Source organism: Gopherus flavomarginatus, chromosome 3, assembly GCF_025201925.1.
Source record: "Gopherus flavomarginatus isolate rGopFla2 chromosome 3, rGopFla2.mat.asm, whole genome shotgun sequence".
NCBI classification, from domain to species: Eukaryota; Metazoa; Chordata; order Testudines; family Testudinidae; genus Gopherus; species Gopherus flavomarginatus.
In genome coordinates this window covers 113,067,209-113,084,752 of record NC_066619.1, presented here as the reverse complement: position 1 = coordinate 113,084,752, position 17,544 = coordinate 113,067,209, and the positions used below count along the sequence as shown (strand labels likewise).

Below are 17,544 nucleotides of genomic sequence, written 5' to 3'. Positions count from 1 at the left end.
CCATTATGAATGATTAGGAATGGCCACCATGAATGTCAATAATTGTTGTTTGCTGGGTGATAGCTGTGCTGGTGTCAGGATATTAGAAAGATGAAGTGGGTGAGGTAGTATCTTTTATTGAACCAACTTCTGTTGGTCTCTTTCATCAGCAGAAATTGGTTCCATAAAAGACGTCACTTCAGTCACCTTGTCTCTCTAATAAATAGTCATTGAGTCAGGGAAAGAGTGTGATTCTGTAGCTGGTTGTTGGGGCACTTACCTAGGGTGTTGGAGACACAGGTTCAGGCTCCAATTACTATTAAATTACTTCTACAAAGCGGAACAGCTTCAACAGGAGAGACTGAAAATGACCGATACTGGAATATTATATAGACTTGCGGTTAGGGCACTCACTTGAGAGTTGAGACCCATGTTCAAATCCCTTTTTTCTCATCAGGCAGAGGAGGGAATTGAACCCAGGTCTCCCACTAGGCTAAAGGATAAGAGAGGCTGCTGTTGCTGCTGCCACCTCCTCCTCAATATGAAGTCACAAATAGTTTCGGGTTGCCAAAACTGCATTTTTCAGCAAACAGTTTATTCATAGAAAAAATTTCGCCCAGCTCTACTTGTGTCAGGATTATCCTTTTAAAATTGAAAATTCAGCTTTTTTGAATGGCTGAAACAGGGCAGGTAAAGACTTTGCATTTTTTCCCTCTTGTGTTGGGCTTTCTCTTAGGCTTGAGCCAAAGCCTATTGAAGATGCTAGGAAGACTCTTGTAGACTTCAATAGTTTTTGGATTAGGTCCTAAGAGATACCAGTCCTATAGACTACATAAGAAGTTTATTCATCCCAACATAAAATTTGGTATTGGCTATTAGTTTAGCAGACATTAAAGATGACTATCCCACCACATTTTTCACATGTTTTGGTTAGTTCAATTCTCTGTCAAATTTAAAAAGGAATTCCAAGAATTACTTTCTTTTAAAATCATATAGACAATTCTAGAAACTAGTAGTAGTTGTACTATTAATAATAATAATAGTTAGTTTTTACACTTGTCGTTCTATTATGAAAGTTTTGCCATACTAATAACTATAAAGCTCGTATGTACTAATAGCCCAATACATTATAAATAATACCAACATAATTGTAATCTTGAACTTCTGGCAGGAGCAAACTATTCTCATGAATATTAAAGTGGATGAGTCCCTGGGTCTGGATAGTAGATTAGAGTAGGACATGGAAGGTGATTATTATAATCCTTACTTACACATGTAATGAACTTTTTACTCCCTCTGACTATATTTCCCCATATTTTCTTTAATGATTGCTCCATAATTCTGTATTATTTTGTTGCTAGTGGAGTTTGAGAAAGAGGCATCTGTGATCTTCATGATGTAGTTACTTCCCATTAAAATATGGTCAAAGTTTTAAAGTAAACTGTTTTAAAATGATGAAAATGTCATGTCAGCCACATGGCTGCAATTTATCTAATCAGTAAAGGTTAATAAACTTAGGGGATGATGATGACTTCATACTTAATTACATGTTTATTCAAAACCTGTTTTTTGTGGCATATTTCTTGTGGAAATGCAACAGCTAAAAAGCTGCATGATTCAGAGGTTTAGTCTTGCTGACCAGATGCCTACTGAATTAATTGAATACTCCTAAATAATTAAAATAAAATAATGCATTAAATGTGATGAAGCATTACAGGTTGTCTAGGGCAAAGCAGTACTTGATACATAAGATTGAAGAAAGGCTAGGAGATTTTCCATTATCTTGTCTGCACATCATAATTATCACATTTGCCTTTTATGCATGAATGCTTTCATCTTTGGTTTCCACTGAAATCTTGATTGACTGTGGCACCTACAAATATTTTATCTGAAAGACATTAGACTTGCATCTAATAAAGGCAGCAGTTTGATTTTGCCCTTCAGCTGCTTTCTCATTTATATAGTTTCTTCCAATTTTATGTGGACATAAATGTAATAAAAATCTCAAGTGAGCTGTTATTGCAATTTTTAAACTTGTTGTTATGTTCATCTGTAATACCATAGAATTGTAAGGATTTTTGTTTGATAAAGTTGGTTGGAAAATAGAGGCAGAGCAGCAAATCATAAATGTCAGTTTGAAAGATTTTCAGGTTCTTTAAATAGATTCCTTAATTGTATAGGCTATTTTAGAAAAGAGGCAACATCTATCTGAAGTGTTCAGTTATGTTATACAAAGGGACTAAGGCAGAGTGTAACATACTGTAAGTATTTTGAATGTTTCAGAACTACAGTATATAGTATAAGCTGATCTACTTAATACAGAAGTTCATAACTATCATTTATGAATAAAATTAAATAGTTATTGACGTGCAATTTAATGCGGAACTTGAGATATCTTTATCTGTCTATGTCTATCTGTCACCTCACGGTTGCAAAAACTGAAAATTTGTGGTTGCTGAAGAGTTAAAGCTTTCGTCAAATGATAATTTTATTTTAGTCAAAGTTAGTAGAGATGGAAATGAATAGATAAACTTTAGATTATTATATATGCATATACATCAGTGTATAATAACACTCATTTATTGCAAGCAGCACTTGCCCTCTTCTGTGACTGTAACAGTCTGTACTTACAGATTGTTACTGTCTTCCAGAGGTCACTATGACCATACACGATCATCCTCCTAATGTTTCATTTTTCTTGCATTAACTTTCAAAGGGTTAATACATTAAGAATTGGTTATATGTTAACATTCTAACATTCTGGCTTGGGCATGGCATGGGGAGCAGGGGCAGGGCATTGTGTGGGCAGGGTCCCCATCCCCCCTACTTTTGAGAGGGCTCCAGTGCCCTTGTTTCCAGTATGGTTCTTGGCCCCTATGCTATTCAACATTTTGTCAACGACCTGGAAGTAACTGTAAAATCATCACTGATAAAGTGTGCGGATAACACACAAATTGGATATATATAATATCTTGGAATAAAGAATATAGGCCATACTTACAGGACTGGTCCTCTGTTCAGGGAAGCAGTGACTCTGAAAAAGATTTGGGTCTTGTGGTGGATAATCACCTGAACATGAGCTCCCATTGTGACACTGTCAAAAAGAGCTAATGTGATCCTGGGATGCACACACAAGGAAATCTCAATTAGGGTTCAAGAGGTTATTTTACCTCTATATTTGGTACTGGTACAACTGTTGCTGGAATACAGTGTCCAGTTCTAGAGGCCACAGTTTAAGAAGGTTGTTGGTAAATGGAAGAGGGTACCGAAAAGAGCCACAATAATGAGTAACAGATTAGAAAACATGCCTTAGAGTGATAGACCTAAGGATCTCAGTCTATTTAACTTAACGAAGACAAGGCTAAGGGTTAAGGGTTTATTTGATTACTGTCTAAGTATCTATATCAGGGGTGCCCAACCTGTGGCTCCAGAGCCACATGCAACTTTTCAGAAGTTAATATGTGGCTCCTTGTATAAGCACTGACTCCAAGGCTGGAGCTACAGATGCCAACCTTGCAGTGTGCCGGGAGGTGCTTGCTGTTCAATCCCTGGCTCTGCCAGAAGCCCTGCCCCCACTCCACCCCTTCCCACCCCCTCCCCTGAGCCTGCCATGCCCTTGCTACTCCCTCTCCTACTCCCCCCTCACCTCCTATATGCCAAGAAACAGCTTATCGGGAGAGAGGGGGAGGTGCAGATCGGGGCTGTCGGTGGACAGGAGGCACTGGGAGCGGGAGGGAGGTCGGGATGATGGGGGCTGCTGATGTATTATTGTGGCTCTTTGGCAGTGTACATTGGTAAATTCTGACTCCTTCTCAGGCTCAGGTTGACCACCCCGATCTTGTTGCCCAACTATTTAATAATGGGCTCTTTTAGCAGAGAAAGATGTAACTCAATCCAATGGTTGAAGTTGAAGCTAGACTGGAAATAAGATGTAGATTTTTAACACTGAGACAGCTTTTAAGTAAAGATTGGAGGTTTTTGTAAAAGATGTGCGCTAGGAATTTTTTTGGCTAAGTTCTCTGGCCTCTATTATACAGGAGATCAGACTAGATGATCACTGTGGTCTCTTCTGGCCTTGGATTATATGGATCTATTAACCTATGAATCTGCATTTGAGATTGACCTCAGAAGATATTTCTGTTCCGTTGTAAAGCCACAACTTTGTTATGGGCTGGGTTGTATTATTCTTACCCATATTGAATAGTACCGTACACCACTAATAGTCTTGTTGGAGTCAGTGGGGCTGCTAGTGGAGTAAGGCACTACTCTTTTTGAGGTAGTAATATCGCTATCTGGCTCTATACGATCATAGCAATGCAGTTTAACTGAAGATCCTGTGCAAGTGTTCCTTGTACTATGGACGTGTTTTCCAGTTGTCCCTGACAAAACAAATTGTAAACCGTTTGAGAGACCTGATTCCCAGCCGTTAGACTGAGACTTTTGCCATCTGATATAGAGCCCTGTGCTATATGGGTCACCATTTCCAAAATGAAAAATTGAGCCCTACAGCTGACAGTGCTCATTGTTCCCTAGTGGTTTGGTTTATCTATCAAGCAAGAGGTAAATACAACCTTTTTCTCAGCTGATCCCAGTTGTGAGATTGCTCTCCCTCAGTGTTTGAAACCTTTTGTTGCCTTAAGGTCCCCAGTGCCATGCTGTCCTGTATACATGTGTACTGCTTGCCCTCAGATGCAGCTAGTATTCTGGTTAGCAAATTGTCATTTAAGTTTTCATACAATTGTAGACTTTAAAGGTCACAAGGGACTGTTACGATCATGTAGTCTGACCTGCACAATGCAGGCCACAGAATCTCACCCACCCACTCCTGTATCAAACCTGTATCTGAGCCATTGAAGGCGTCAAATCGTGATTTAAAGATTTCAAGGTGCAGAAAATCTTCCAGCAAGTGACCGGTGCCCCATGCTTCAGAAAAAGGCAAACCCCTCCCAGGGCCTCTGCCATTCTGCCTGGAGGAAAATTTTGCAGCTCATTGCACCTTGTCCACCTAAAAGTCACAAAGATCTTGAGCCAAGTCTGGACCAAGGATAACTGTACTGGAAGTGATGTTGGAGAGATGTAGCCCATCCAAATAGAACAGCCCGAACTTGTGGGGAATCCAGTCGTACCCGAAGGTCTGGTCACCAACAGTGCAAGTGAAATTCTTGTCTCACCGGCAATATTATTCCTGCTCTAGGACACCATACTAGGGATATTGGTGTCCCTTTACCCCTGTCATGAGAGAAGTTTTGAATACACTAGTCTGGTTCTTGAGCTGCATTGTTTCCTATGTTCCCAATCCTGTTGCTCTCTAACTTTCAATGATACACTTATCCATGCCACCAAAACAGTGTACTAGATTTTTCTGTCCCTGATGTCTTAACCTTTTTAGATATGTGCACTCAGTCACTGCCCTCTGTTTTTTCCCCACCCTTGTGTCTTGAGCTGATTATGCTTTAACTATAGTGGATCTCAGTGTACAGTTTTTTTTTTTTTATTCCAAAGAGTTTTTGATTTGATCACTCTCGGTCCCAACTGATTTCTTCTCCGTCCTCAAACCTTTAACCTCACCTTTTGACAGTTTTTTGTTAATCTTTTACAGGGTTCATTTCAATGTATTGTAAATTACTTTATTATGTTGTACAGAACCCTGGGCATTATATCAGGTAGCTAGTGGGGCTTTTAAAATTAGGATTATTATGATTGCGTCATGGCAACTGAAATGCATGTGCTGAGGCTCATTGGTATTTGTCTCAGTAGCTCACTAGTAGTTTGCTAACCAGTGTTGCCAAATAAATTGGTGAAACTGCGTTGCAAGGGCTGCTCTGAAAAAAAGGTCTTTGGGTTTTATTTACAATTCCAAAAGAGAGAAAAAAAATTATATGGCTGTTGTTGGAAAAAATTAGTCAGCACTGAATTTTAATGAAATGTGACACAGTAATTAGTCCCTTCAGATTCAAAGGAATCTTAATAGACTTCCTAGTTCTTGCGTAGTGAAAGATCTGTATGACAACTTTGCATCTTAATTGAACTTCATATCCTTTATCTAAGAAACTTTGTGTTGTTGGGGTTGGGGAGTCAGCTAGAAAGGAATGCACAGTTGATATGCTTATCAGAATCTGCCCAGGCAGATATGTGCAGGTGATTGTTCTGGAGTCTTTAAGAGACCCTAATAGACCTTAATGGGAGAATTGACATGGAGAATAAAACAGATTGAGGGTGTAGATTAGGATGGAAGGGAAGGAGACTGGTTATTCTGAGAGAATGTTGCCCTACGTTTGTTCATTATTTTAAGACCTGAAGAGTATTAAGACAGCTGAATTGGATGATTGGAAATGTCTTATTGTTAAAGCGCGAACGTGCTCCAAAGAGAGAACCATCTTTTTGAATGGCAAAAGAATCTCTGCATGTGCTTTCTCTCTCATATAGAGTTGACAGAAGAGTCCAGATGTTATTTCAATGTCTAGTATCTAAGTTTAGTGCCAGTCCGGTAATGCTTTCTATAGTATTTTTAAGCATGTATGTTTATTTTTACCTATCCTTTCATTTAATGACGTTTTCTCACTGTTTTTATGCAGTTGCCAATAAAACATTATTTTGCTTAAGACAAATGGAATTCAGTTTGGACATTGTAATTTTTGGGCAGTCTTTGGTTGGTGACCCACAGAGGACAAAAGTTCTCTAACCTCTCAAGAGGCCTGGAGCGTAGACTTCTAAACCTACTAATTTGAATCTCCCAGATTTTCGCCATAGATTCTTAAAGTTGTGCAGACATAAAGTGTCACTCTTTATAGAAATGAAATCTAGTAGTTGTTCTGAATGGGTATAAAGTTTATTATAAAGACTTGTTTTTACTCTCTAAAATAATATTGCTGATATACTCTCATACACTGAAAGCAAGACATTGTTTTCAAATAGCTTTTCTTTTTTTTGTTTGTTTTTCATGCGACTGTTAATGTGAACTTGTAAATACAACTGGAAATTATTTTGGAGGACCCATTAGGAGTCCTTGGTGGAGCAGAATACCAATTGAGGACAAGTTTTAAAGAAATAAGAGTCTAAAGTTAATCATCTACATTTATTTTTGGACACCTAAATAGGGCTGAGCATCTTGGTCCCATTAGGTGCTCAGCATTTTATTTTATTTTTTTTTAATTTGGATCTTGTATTTAGATGTCCAAATATGGATATATCCTATTTATGAAAATATTGTCTTTAGTTTTCAACCTATTTAAATTTGAACTATTTTACATTGAACACAGTGATTTTGGTGAGATAATAGAAGGTATAATTTTAGAGGTTCATTATAAATATAAACTGATGCAGAGTACTTAATACACTGCACATTACCTTCCTTCAGTGATTTTCCAATTTAAGTTAACTTATGGCCAGTCACCACATTTGTTTGGGCCCTGATTACAAATCCATATAGAAAGAGAATTAAATAGATTCTTCTTTCATCATTGATTTTAATTTAAAATGTAATTCATGTAATGTAGTACAAACCTACAGATTTTAAAAGTTTGATGGGTTCATTTAAAATGAACTGCTAAGAAATAGATTTTAGTATTGGCATATCTGTTGACAACCTGAATAACGTGGAGTGTTACACAGGAGTTTAGTGGATGAATAAAATGGACTTCTTTGGCATGCACTTTCCTTTCTCTTTCATGCAGTGGTGTGGTGAGCAGATTTTTGTAATTAAATGGTAACTTTATCCTAACTCATTTATCTATCATGTCCTTTATATGTTCGTTGTCAAGGTATTTTTCCCCCAGTTTGAACTTTAGCTTCCAAAAGTGGGGACCTGCATGTACCCTTCTAAGTTTAATTCCTAGCTTAGACCTGATAGCGCCGCCACCAGCCAAAATACAGTGTTTGGCACACTTTCTGTTCCCCCAAAACCTTCCCTAGGGAACCCAAGACCCAAACCCTTTGGGTCTTAAAACAAGGAGAAATAAACCATTCCCCCTCCCAGACTTTCCCCTTCCTGGGCTACCCTGAGAAACTACACTGATCGAAACTCCTTGGATCTTAAAACAGAGAGGAATTAACCTCCCCGCCCTCCTTTCCCCCCACCAATCCCTGGTGAGTTCAGACCCAATCCCCTTGGGTCTTAAACAAGGGGAAAAAAAGCAATCAGGTTCTTAAAAAAGAAAGCTTTTAATTAAAGAAAGAAAAAAGTAAAAATTATGTCTGTAAAATCAGGATGGAAAAATGTTTACAGGATATTTAGATCATAGAGACTAAAGGGACTTCCCCCACCCCAGCCTGAAATTCAGATTGCAGCAAACAGAGTTAAAAATTCTTCCAGCGAAATACACATTCAAGTTAAGAAAACAAACATAAGACTAATCAGTCTTTTCTAGCTAGTACTTATTATTTTGAACATGAGACTGTTTCAGAAAGATTGGAGAAAGACCTGGTTGCATGTCTGGCCCCTCTTAGCCCCAAGAGCGAACAGCGAACAAAAAAAACACAAACACAGACTTCCCTCCACCAAGATTTGAAAGTATCTTGTCCCCCCATTGGTCCTCTGGTCAGGTGTCAGCCAGGTTCACTGAGCTTCTTAACCTTTTACAGGTAAAAGAGACATTAACCTTTAACCATCTGTTTGACATTCATATATGAGAGAAAACAGATTAGAATATGGTTATCATTGGGGAAAAATGGCAATTACTTTTGTTATGTGAGTATGACAAAGGGAAAATGTGTTTTGTCCCTGTAAGCCAGTTATATCATAAAATACAGATTGTTTTTTATTTGTTTATGTAAATACCATATTATGACAAAATTTACAAACTAAAGTTACCAACCCCTTCCATCCTCTTTCATTGTCATGTACTTTTTCTTTGCAGTAGAGCCTTCCTAATTCATGATTCCTTAGTTAAGAAACCCATTAATTTTCATAAAACAGCAGACATTTCACCTTGTATCTAATAGCAGAATGCTTAGTGAAATCTTCTGTACTGAACTTGAGACAGTATGGTCTCTTGGGGTTAAAGCGGATGTGTGGAAGGTAGGACATCTGGGTTCTGCTCCTGAATGGTCCCCAAAAACTTGCTGTGTGACCATTGGAAAGTCATGTAACTTTTCTGAGCTGGTTTCCCTCTTTGTAAAGTGCTTTGGGATACTTGTATGATAGATACTATATAAGTGCAATGAATTATTGTTACTGAGACATCAATCATTTTGCAAAACATACTGTATAGTATATTATGAAGGTTATATAAATAATAAACTAAATTGAAATGGCCAAAATGAATTATTTTGAAATGATCTGCCTTAGGTATTTTAAAATCAAATATGTTTGCTTGATTGCGAACAATGTGAATTTCAGTGATCCTCAGTAGATCTGTCATTAATGCCATGTACTTTTCTCTTGTAAAGACTTTCTCGCAACTGCTGATCACTGAGTAACTACGGCGAACAGAGTTGTCTTCTTTATAATTTGCCTACTCCTCTCACCTGGTTCATTCAATAATGTTACAATCCAGTCTTTGTAGCACTATATTTTATTTCAGTTATGTCACATTTTGATATCACAAACCAGATTCTGCCATCACTGAATGAACAGCGCAGGATGACTAGACTGATTATAAATAATGAAGATGGTATTTAACCTTTTAAATAGCTCTCTGTAGAACTCAAAGAACATTCCATTTTACATGTGGGGAAAGTGAGGTGCAGAGAGATAAGTGACATGCCTAAGATTAAAGAGGAAGTGTGTAGAGGGGTCTTGGAACAGAATCCAGACTTTCAGAAAGGAGGGTAACTTTGTTTTTAGTGATGGAAATCAACCTCTTTCTCCTCCATCTAGAACAGCATTGCTATCTGATCTAGCTATGTCTCATATTTGGGGGAGAGGTTTGAATTAACCTTAATTTTTAAACAAAATTTTGTCATGTGCTGAACCACTATATTACATCAGTTGTTTGCTGATGACATTGCCACACTGACCCATCAGGAGGCATGTGGCACGAATATTCAGTGCTGGCTGTCAGCCAGATTGGGAGGAAACACCTTCAGCTAGCCATTGAGCATCAGCTGTCGTCACAGTAAAGAAATGGCTTGAGCTACTGCCTCCATAACCTCCAAGCTTTATATAAATATAGTTGAAAAATTAGGATTAGCCTTGAACAAAGAAATGTCAGGGAATAAAAATTGAAGATTCAACAAATGATGTGTGTCAATTTGTTTGAGATGGAAACATATTTTATTTTAATTCCTTGGAGTAATTGTCTTCCCTCAGTAAACTGGAAACACTATGAAAGCAAAAAGTCTGACAAGTGAGGTCCAAATTATTATTGAAGTGTTTTTTTTCTCTTATTTTAAACCTAAATTCTAGCAAAAAATAAGACCTGAAAATAGGCTAATTTATATAGGAGAGAGCTTTGCTTTTTATGTAGATATCGCTGTTAATTGACAATGATGAGAGAGAAATTTCAGCTAAAGTATGCAACTGTATGGTTTATTGTGCTTTAAACAAAATACCATTAAAGTTTCCTGTTCTTGTTTTAATTGAAGAAAACTCACTTTGCTTATTTTGCCTTATTAGGATTCTTCCCAAGCAGTTCTCAAGGGTGTGATGCTTTTCTCCGCCATAAGATGACGCTGATTTCTCCCTCTATATTGAAAAAATATGGAATTCCTTTTGACAAGGTACCGTAGAATTTATTTAATGATGTGCCTCTGTGCTTAGTATCCAGGTATGTGTAGCTACAAAGGCAAAGCAGAACAGTATCTTTTTATTCAGGCCCAGATTCTGAATCACTGTTATTAAAACAAGCTTCTGGGCCGTTTGGTTATTCTCTTGGTTTAGTCTGGGATTTTCAGAGGAGCCTAAGGGAGAGTTAGGTTGCCAAATCCCGTTGAAATGTAATATAATAATTTTAATATGAAACAGCTTGGAAAATTAAAAACTTTTATGTTCCAAACTCATTTAGTAATAGCTTAATTTTTGAAGCCATCAACAGTCCATTATGTAATATTTTTTGATATTTGGTAAATAAAAATTTATTTAGAGTGGTACTGCTACATTAATTCATACAACTCTTAAATTAGTGGTATTAGATGGTGGTGTGTTTGGATAAAACTTTTTAAAGAAATGTTTATATGAACCCTGCTTTGTTTTCTTTAAGTAATTCAGTGTAATTTTTATTTGCATTTTTGTGGTGATAAGTTTCAGATGAAAATAGAAGATGGAATGAATGTTTGAAAATGTATTTATTGTGAAACTTTAATGCAACTTAGATGTAGTTAGAAATACCATAATAATAATAAATAATCAGATGCTCCTTTTCTGGGCGACAGGTTGTTTTCTAAAAAAATTAGTGCATATGTTATTATTTTGCTTTGTGCTGGTCGATAGTGACTGAGAATGGGTATACAACATGAACGTTATATATAAAGCAGGAGAAATAAAGAACTTTGGCTTGATTTAAAAAAAATCTCCTTTTGAGAAGGATTAAGTACTTTGCTGTTTGCAAAAACATTTAAAATACTCCCGTGTATCCTCCTCTCCACTTGATTTTTTTTCTTCCCATGATCGTAGCTCTTCTCTCCCTAAAAGCTTTTTCACTTGTGACTACGTGTGCACTTCATGTGGGTGCAAGGCAGTGAAAGTGTTTTGTTTTTTGTTATTTTTTTTTAAATGGCATCAACCTATGCCAAGATTCGTTCAGCACCTTGGTGAGCCTAACTCAGCTCCCCTTGCTGGACATTTGTCTGTGTGATATTGAAATTTAGCAGCCCTCTGATCATTATACAGTTACGATCATTATATGGATTCTTGATTTCCCACCTCCAGCTTTTCTAAAGTGTATAGAGAAGTCCAACAATAAGCCTCTATATTTTTATCACACTAAATCCACTTGCAGAATAAGCCCATTGGTTTTTGTTTGATTGTTGTCTCTGTTTTCACAAATGTGATTTATTTACTTATAGGTAGCAGGAGGATCTATGTATATATGCTCAGCTGCTCACTTTTTCACTCTCTAGATTGTATGGCTGCGTAGGGCTTCCTATCTTATTTAATTTAGATTTATGGGATATTATTAAATGAGGTTAAGAGAAATAATGTAACTACTGATTCTTTTTATACCCTTGTAATTTATCACTAATGTGTCAAATAAAATCACAGAATTTAGATCTATTGTTTTGGATTTAATGAACATTAATCTGAGCAGTATATGTTTCAGCATATGGAAATGGTAGAAGCATAAAGTTTAACCTTGCTGGCAGATTTGTTTTTAACATTGTCAGGCTTGTGTTTGGGGTAGGTAGGTGAGTCCAGAGCAAAAAGGTCTGTTGCTTTATTTCAGTGTCTTGGACTTTCTCATTTTCTATTTTTAAAAAATGTGTTAAATAGTTAAATAGAATAAATTTAGTTCTGTCTCCTAGTGTTAGGAAGAAGCAGCCTGTACCCAAGTGCAGTTTTAATTAATGGGATTCAGTGAGAATGTGAATAGAAAGAATCAGGCTGTGATCTCTCGTGGCTTGCTGTGATAGAACTGGAAATGTGCTGAACACTGATAAGTCAACCTACGCCTACCAGGTGACAGCTGAACTGCCGCTTTTTGCAAAAGAACACCTGCTAAACTGTCATCAGTAGGGGGGTGCATGACAAGATAAATTTGGGAATTGCGGGCACTGAGAATGTTTTTTCTTATACGTCTCTGCAACATGATTTGAAAATTCCAATCACAATCACGGTGTGTGTTTCGTGTACTATATATTTATACACATGCTTATGCATATGTAAAGTGTCCAATTGCTTCACATTTATGCTGGAACCATAGGATGGTTTATATATTTGTATATAAAGTGTGATTTTTTTATTCTTTAATCTTACCTCATTGTAGTTTTTGCTATCTTCCCCCCCTACACACTCCATTTTGGCCTAAAAGTACGGTGATGGTGGTGATATCAAGAACATGCCAGTATCTGGAGTGCCATTCCTTTGGGTTTCTTGTTGCATACAAACACAGAATGCACACACCACATTCATATGATTGTGAGAACAGAGTTTTGTGTATATGTGGGGTCCAAATGAGGAAATTAAATACAAAAACTGTTAGTATCATACTTGAGAGTTTAAGACATTAAAGGTAATATACATTTCTACAGAAGTGTAGTGTGACCTTGTTATGGTGGCTCTGTAAAAGTTACTAACTTTGAACTTTCTGCCTTTTACTGTATTTAAAAGCGCAACCACAATGTTGCCTTACCATAGTATCTCTCTTCATTTTTGTGAGTGTCTCACCTGATTGCATTGTTCAGGCAAAGCATTATTAGACCCATGGAAGACATCCCTCTGATCACTAAGGTCTCCTTGTCTTCCATGAACCAGTAACTACTGCTTGGTGCCCAAACATCTGCCCTTAAGTATTGTTCACAACAAATAGCTTCTTTCCACTGGCCCTATTTTCTGACCTAAATTTAGTGTCAAGGGGGCATGTCAGATGAAGTATATGGATTTTCGTTCACCTCTTTACTCTTTGATCACTAATGCCATGAAGCAGCTCCTATCAGCCAGCTGAAGAGAGCATGTGGCTGGGCCATCTGTTCAGCAGCCTCCGGTGAGCTCATCCTTTCTGCAGCCTTTGATGGCTGGGATCTAATGGAGCTCCCAATGGAAAGTAAAACAATCCCTAACTGATGGGAACTCTTGGGGATTGCAAGCAGTGGTTCTGCTGCCTGTTCTCCATTGATGAATGGAGCAGACCCAAACAGCACATAGAGGTGCACATTACTCCGCTAGCAAGAGAGATTCCTGCCCACTGTTTCCTGAAAATTTATATTGCATGCTGTTCACTATCTGGTATTCAACTTTTAAGTGTTTGGGGATTCTGTTTATATGAAAATGACTATACTGTACAAAATATAGTTGTATATTTTGTAGTTTCATTGTTTTTTTTCCCTAGCTATAACTTAATCTATTGAATCAGTGGGCTGCAGTCTCTTTCCACTGAATCACTCTCCATTGTATTTTGTAAGGAAAAGTGATCCTTTGGATAAATCCTTGTTTACTGCATAAAGTGGTGCTAAAGCTTCACTGTCCAGTGCTACTTGAGTACCTTTTCCCAGACCTGATGCTTCACACCCTCTGGGTAGAATTCTAGTCAAGTGCTGTAGCAACATCCTTTCAATATCCTCAATACTGTTCAAAAACCCTCAGTAAAATAAGTGCTAATGGAGTGTTAGGAAGGAGATTTTAATGGCACAAAGTTTAGGACATTCATTACATCGTTTAGAATACAAAGAATCTTCAGCATTATTAGTTTTCGTGTAACATCACTACTACAACTTTACAATAAGTGTGGTTCTGCTTCCTTGAGAAAGATTTGGAAAAAATGGCACCTGTTTGTGTATTATCCACTAATAGAATGTGTGAAAGTTAAATTAGCACCTCATTTATACATGTATAGTTCCACTGTCTGCAGAATAGATTGTCAGTGACACCTGTGAAACCTAATTAGCATTAAATGGGTCAGGCATTGAAAAGTTGTATGGGGATGAGCAAGAGAGGAGAAGAAATCTCCCTCTATCCTGCTTCAGTAACATGGAGCATCTTTGGCACCATTCCAGAGAAGCTACTTAAGGCCAGTGGATGAAGTAGCCTTCCCAGCCATTAGAGTATGCCCCCTCTATTGAGGAAGGTAGTAGCAGATGTTTAGCTCATACCTTCCCCTGCTGGCTGCCACCCTGCCTTGTCTGGCCCTTTAAATCTTATGCTCTGTACTTATTGCCCCCCAGGTATTGTTAATAGGGGTTGTCTGCTTTTGTAGAAGAGGGAACATGATTTGCTCCCCTTTGAACGCTTTCTGAATTTGTGGCCTACTCTAATGTGGGGACACTGGTGGGCCAGAAGCTTGTTATTTCAAAAGGTAGTGAGTAAAGTCTCCTCAGGTGCATTCTGGTCTGCCTATATTTAATCCAAATTGGATGCTATGTGCAAATGTCTATTTTGACCTCAGCAAACATAATTTTCATTTCTTTAATAAGAGAAGGTCTTTTAAAATGTTGTTTGTTTTCTTGTTATGTAGATCACACAGGAGGCAGGGGAATTTATGATAACCTTCCCATATGGATACCATGCGGGATTTAACCATGGTTTCAACTGTGCAGAATCAACTAACTTTGCCACAATCAGATGGATTGATTATGGAAAAGTAGCTAAATTGGTAAGTAGGGAGAACAACAATTAAGTCATCTTGTACATCATGCTGTCAATGCAGTAATATTCCATATTGTTCATTAACTAGCATGTTATAACACTTGCAGTACATGTATTTGTTATCGTAGTAGATTTTATGTATGACTTAATGTGTATATGGTATGTTAAAAATCTTTCTTTCTTTTTCAGGAGATATTTTTATATAGTTAAGTTTGTATAAGGCCATATAAATTGAGAATTATGTTTGGAAGGGACACACAGAATTTCTTTCTGTTCTTCTGAAACCCTATACATCATAGTCCTAGAGGCAGCTTGGAAATAACCTTATTCAAGTCATATATAGCAATTCAGCTCCCTTATCGAATTTTATATGTATCTTGGAAAACATGTCACAGACTTGAGGGGAAATGTGCCTGTTCAAAAGAGGACAAAGAACAATGAGAGGGCTGACCTAAATGAGCAAATTAAACTTTAATTGTGATGTTTTTTTTAAATGGCAATATTTTGTGATAAATTAAATATGCTCCCAGAGTGGAAATGTTTCATAATTTAAAATCACTAACATATTTTACAGAAAGGTGGTTTCCTGTCACAGTTTTAGTCTATGCAGTGATGTTGTAGCTATGTCAACCCGAGGATATTAGAGAGACAGGGCGGGTGAGGTAATATCTTTTATTGGACCGAATTCTATTTCTGAGAGAGACAAACTTTTGAGCTACACGATATAGCTCAAAAGCCTCTTTCTGACCAAGAGAAATTGGTCCAATAAAAAATATTGCCTCACCCAACTTGTTTCCACTATTTTAGTCTGAAACTTTGCATATACTGCATATATTTTACATTCTGTTCACATACAGCGTGTGGGTAATATACTGAATCAAATGTGTGTATTTTGTTCAGCAAAAGGTCATTCATGTTATACAGTACTTTTGAATAGTGGAGAGATCATATAAAGAATGGATTATAAGAGCACTGTTTAGGATGCTTTGATAAATATGTAATGTGGAGCCACTTTGCAGACCGAGATATTTTGTGCTGACAACAACATCATCTACAAATTGTGTACATGTTACATTAACTAATGAGATGACAAGTGAATTCAGTTCAAAAGCAAACATGGGAGGAGGTGGGGTTTCAGCAAAGTAATCCAGGAAGAGTATAGGGCTAAATATGTGGCATTGGAAGAAGACCTTGAGAATATTTTCTTTTAGCAGAACTTCTTGATTTTAGGCACTATTGACTATAATTGTGAATGAGATTGATGACTGGGTTTCAAGAGATAAAAGGCCTGAAAATGATTGATTGTTTCATGTAGCCTATACACAGGCATTTACTGTAATGAAAGTAATGAAAACATTAATAAGAATTTAAAATGTTCAGCTAGGTCTTCACTTTTAAAGCAAAACTTACATTCATGATAGGTAATTAATAAGGCCCTGATTGGAAATACTGATTTTTAAGATCTATATATTTAGTAGCTCAGTGGTTCAAAAGATAGTAAAATGAATCACCATGTAGAAGACTTGAGTTTAATATAACTCTACGGATCAAATTCAAATGTGGGATAAGCTGATCTGTAGAAAAATTAGTGGAGTTTCCCTCTCTCAGTCTTGAATTTGCTTCTAAAAGTCCTAATTTTTGGCTAGGAAGTCTTGGTTCATTTTGAGTACTCTTTGTCCATGGAAAAAGCAGTTATTGAAATACATTGACTTTCATGCTGTGTATCAAAGGTGTAATACTGTGTTCATGTATTGTATAAGAAGGTAAAATGGCTGCAGGGTGTTTGTAATCAATTCAAAGTGTCTGAAATCTTCCAAATACTATTTTAATCAATAATAATATCTGCTATAGAGAAATCTTAGGGATTGTAGTGGAGTGTGAATTCCAGTTCCTGTGACTAGAGGCCACAGTCATGAATTGCACTCTTCATTTTACTATATATAATAAAAAATGTCAGAATTAAAGCCTGACTCATTGAACATTTTGCTTCATTTTTTAATTAATCAAGAAAAAGACTTGGAAGTAGTATTTGCCAAATAAAACATGTCTCAGGTTATTGCACAACTTTCATAGCATATCAGGGTTGGAAGGGAGCTCAGGAGATCATCTAGTCCAACCCACTACTCAAAGCAGGACCAGTCCCCAACTAAATCATCCCAGCCAGGGCTTTGTCAAGCCTGGCCTTAAAAACCTCTAAGAAAGGAGATTCCACCCCCTCCCCCAGGTAACCCATTCCAGTGCTTCACCACCCTGCTAGTGAAAAAGTTTTTCCTAATATCCAACCTAAATGTCCCCGACTGCAACTTGAGATCATTACTCCTTGTTTTGTCATCTGGTACCACTGAGAACAGTCAAGATCCATCCTCTTTTGAACCCTTTAGGTAGTTGAA

The 17,544-nt window shown here is 37.2% G+C and overlaps 1 protein-coding gene across 2 annotated transcripts in view; it reads left to right on the top strand.

Annotated features, from left to right (window-relative positions):
* KDM4C (lysine demethylase 4C) overlaps positions 1-17,544 on the top strand; it is a 443,189-nt gene that overhangs the window by 96,967 nt on the left and 328,678 nt on the right. For both annotated transcript variants that reach the window (XM_050943102.1, XM_050943101.1), the window contains 2 exons: positions 10,535-10,638; positions 15,024-15,161. In XM_050943102.1, coding sequence (XP_050799059.1) covers positions 10,535-10,638; positions 15,024-15,161 — 242 coding nt within the window. The remainder of the gene's footprint in view (positions 1-10,534; positions 10,639-15,023; positions 15,162-17,544) is intronic.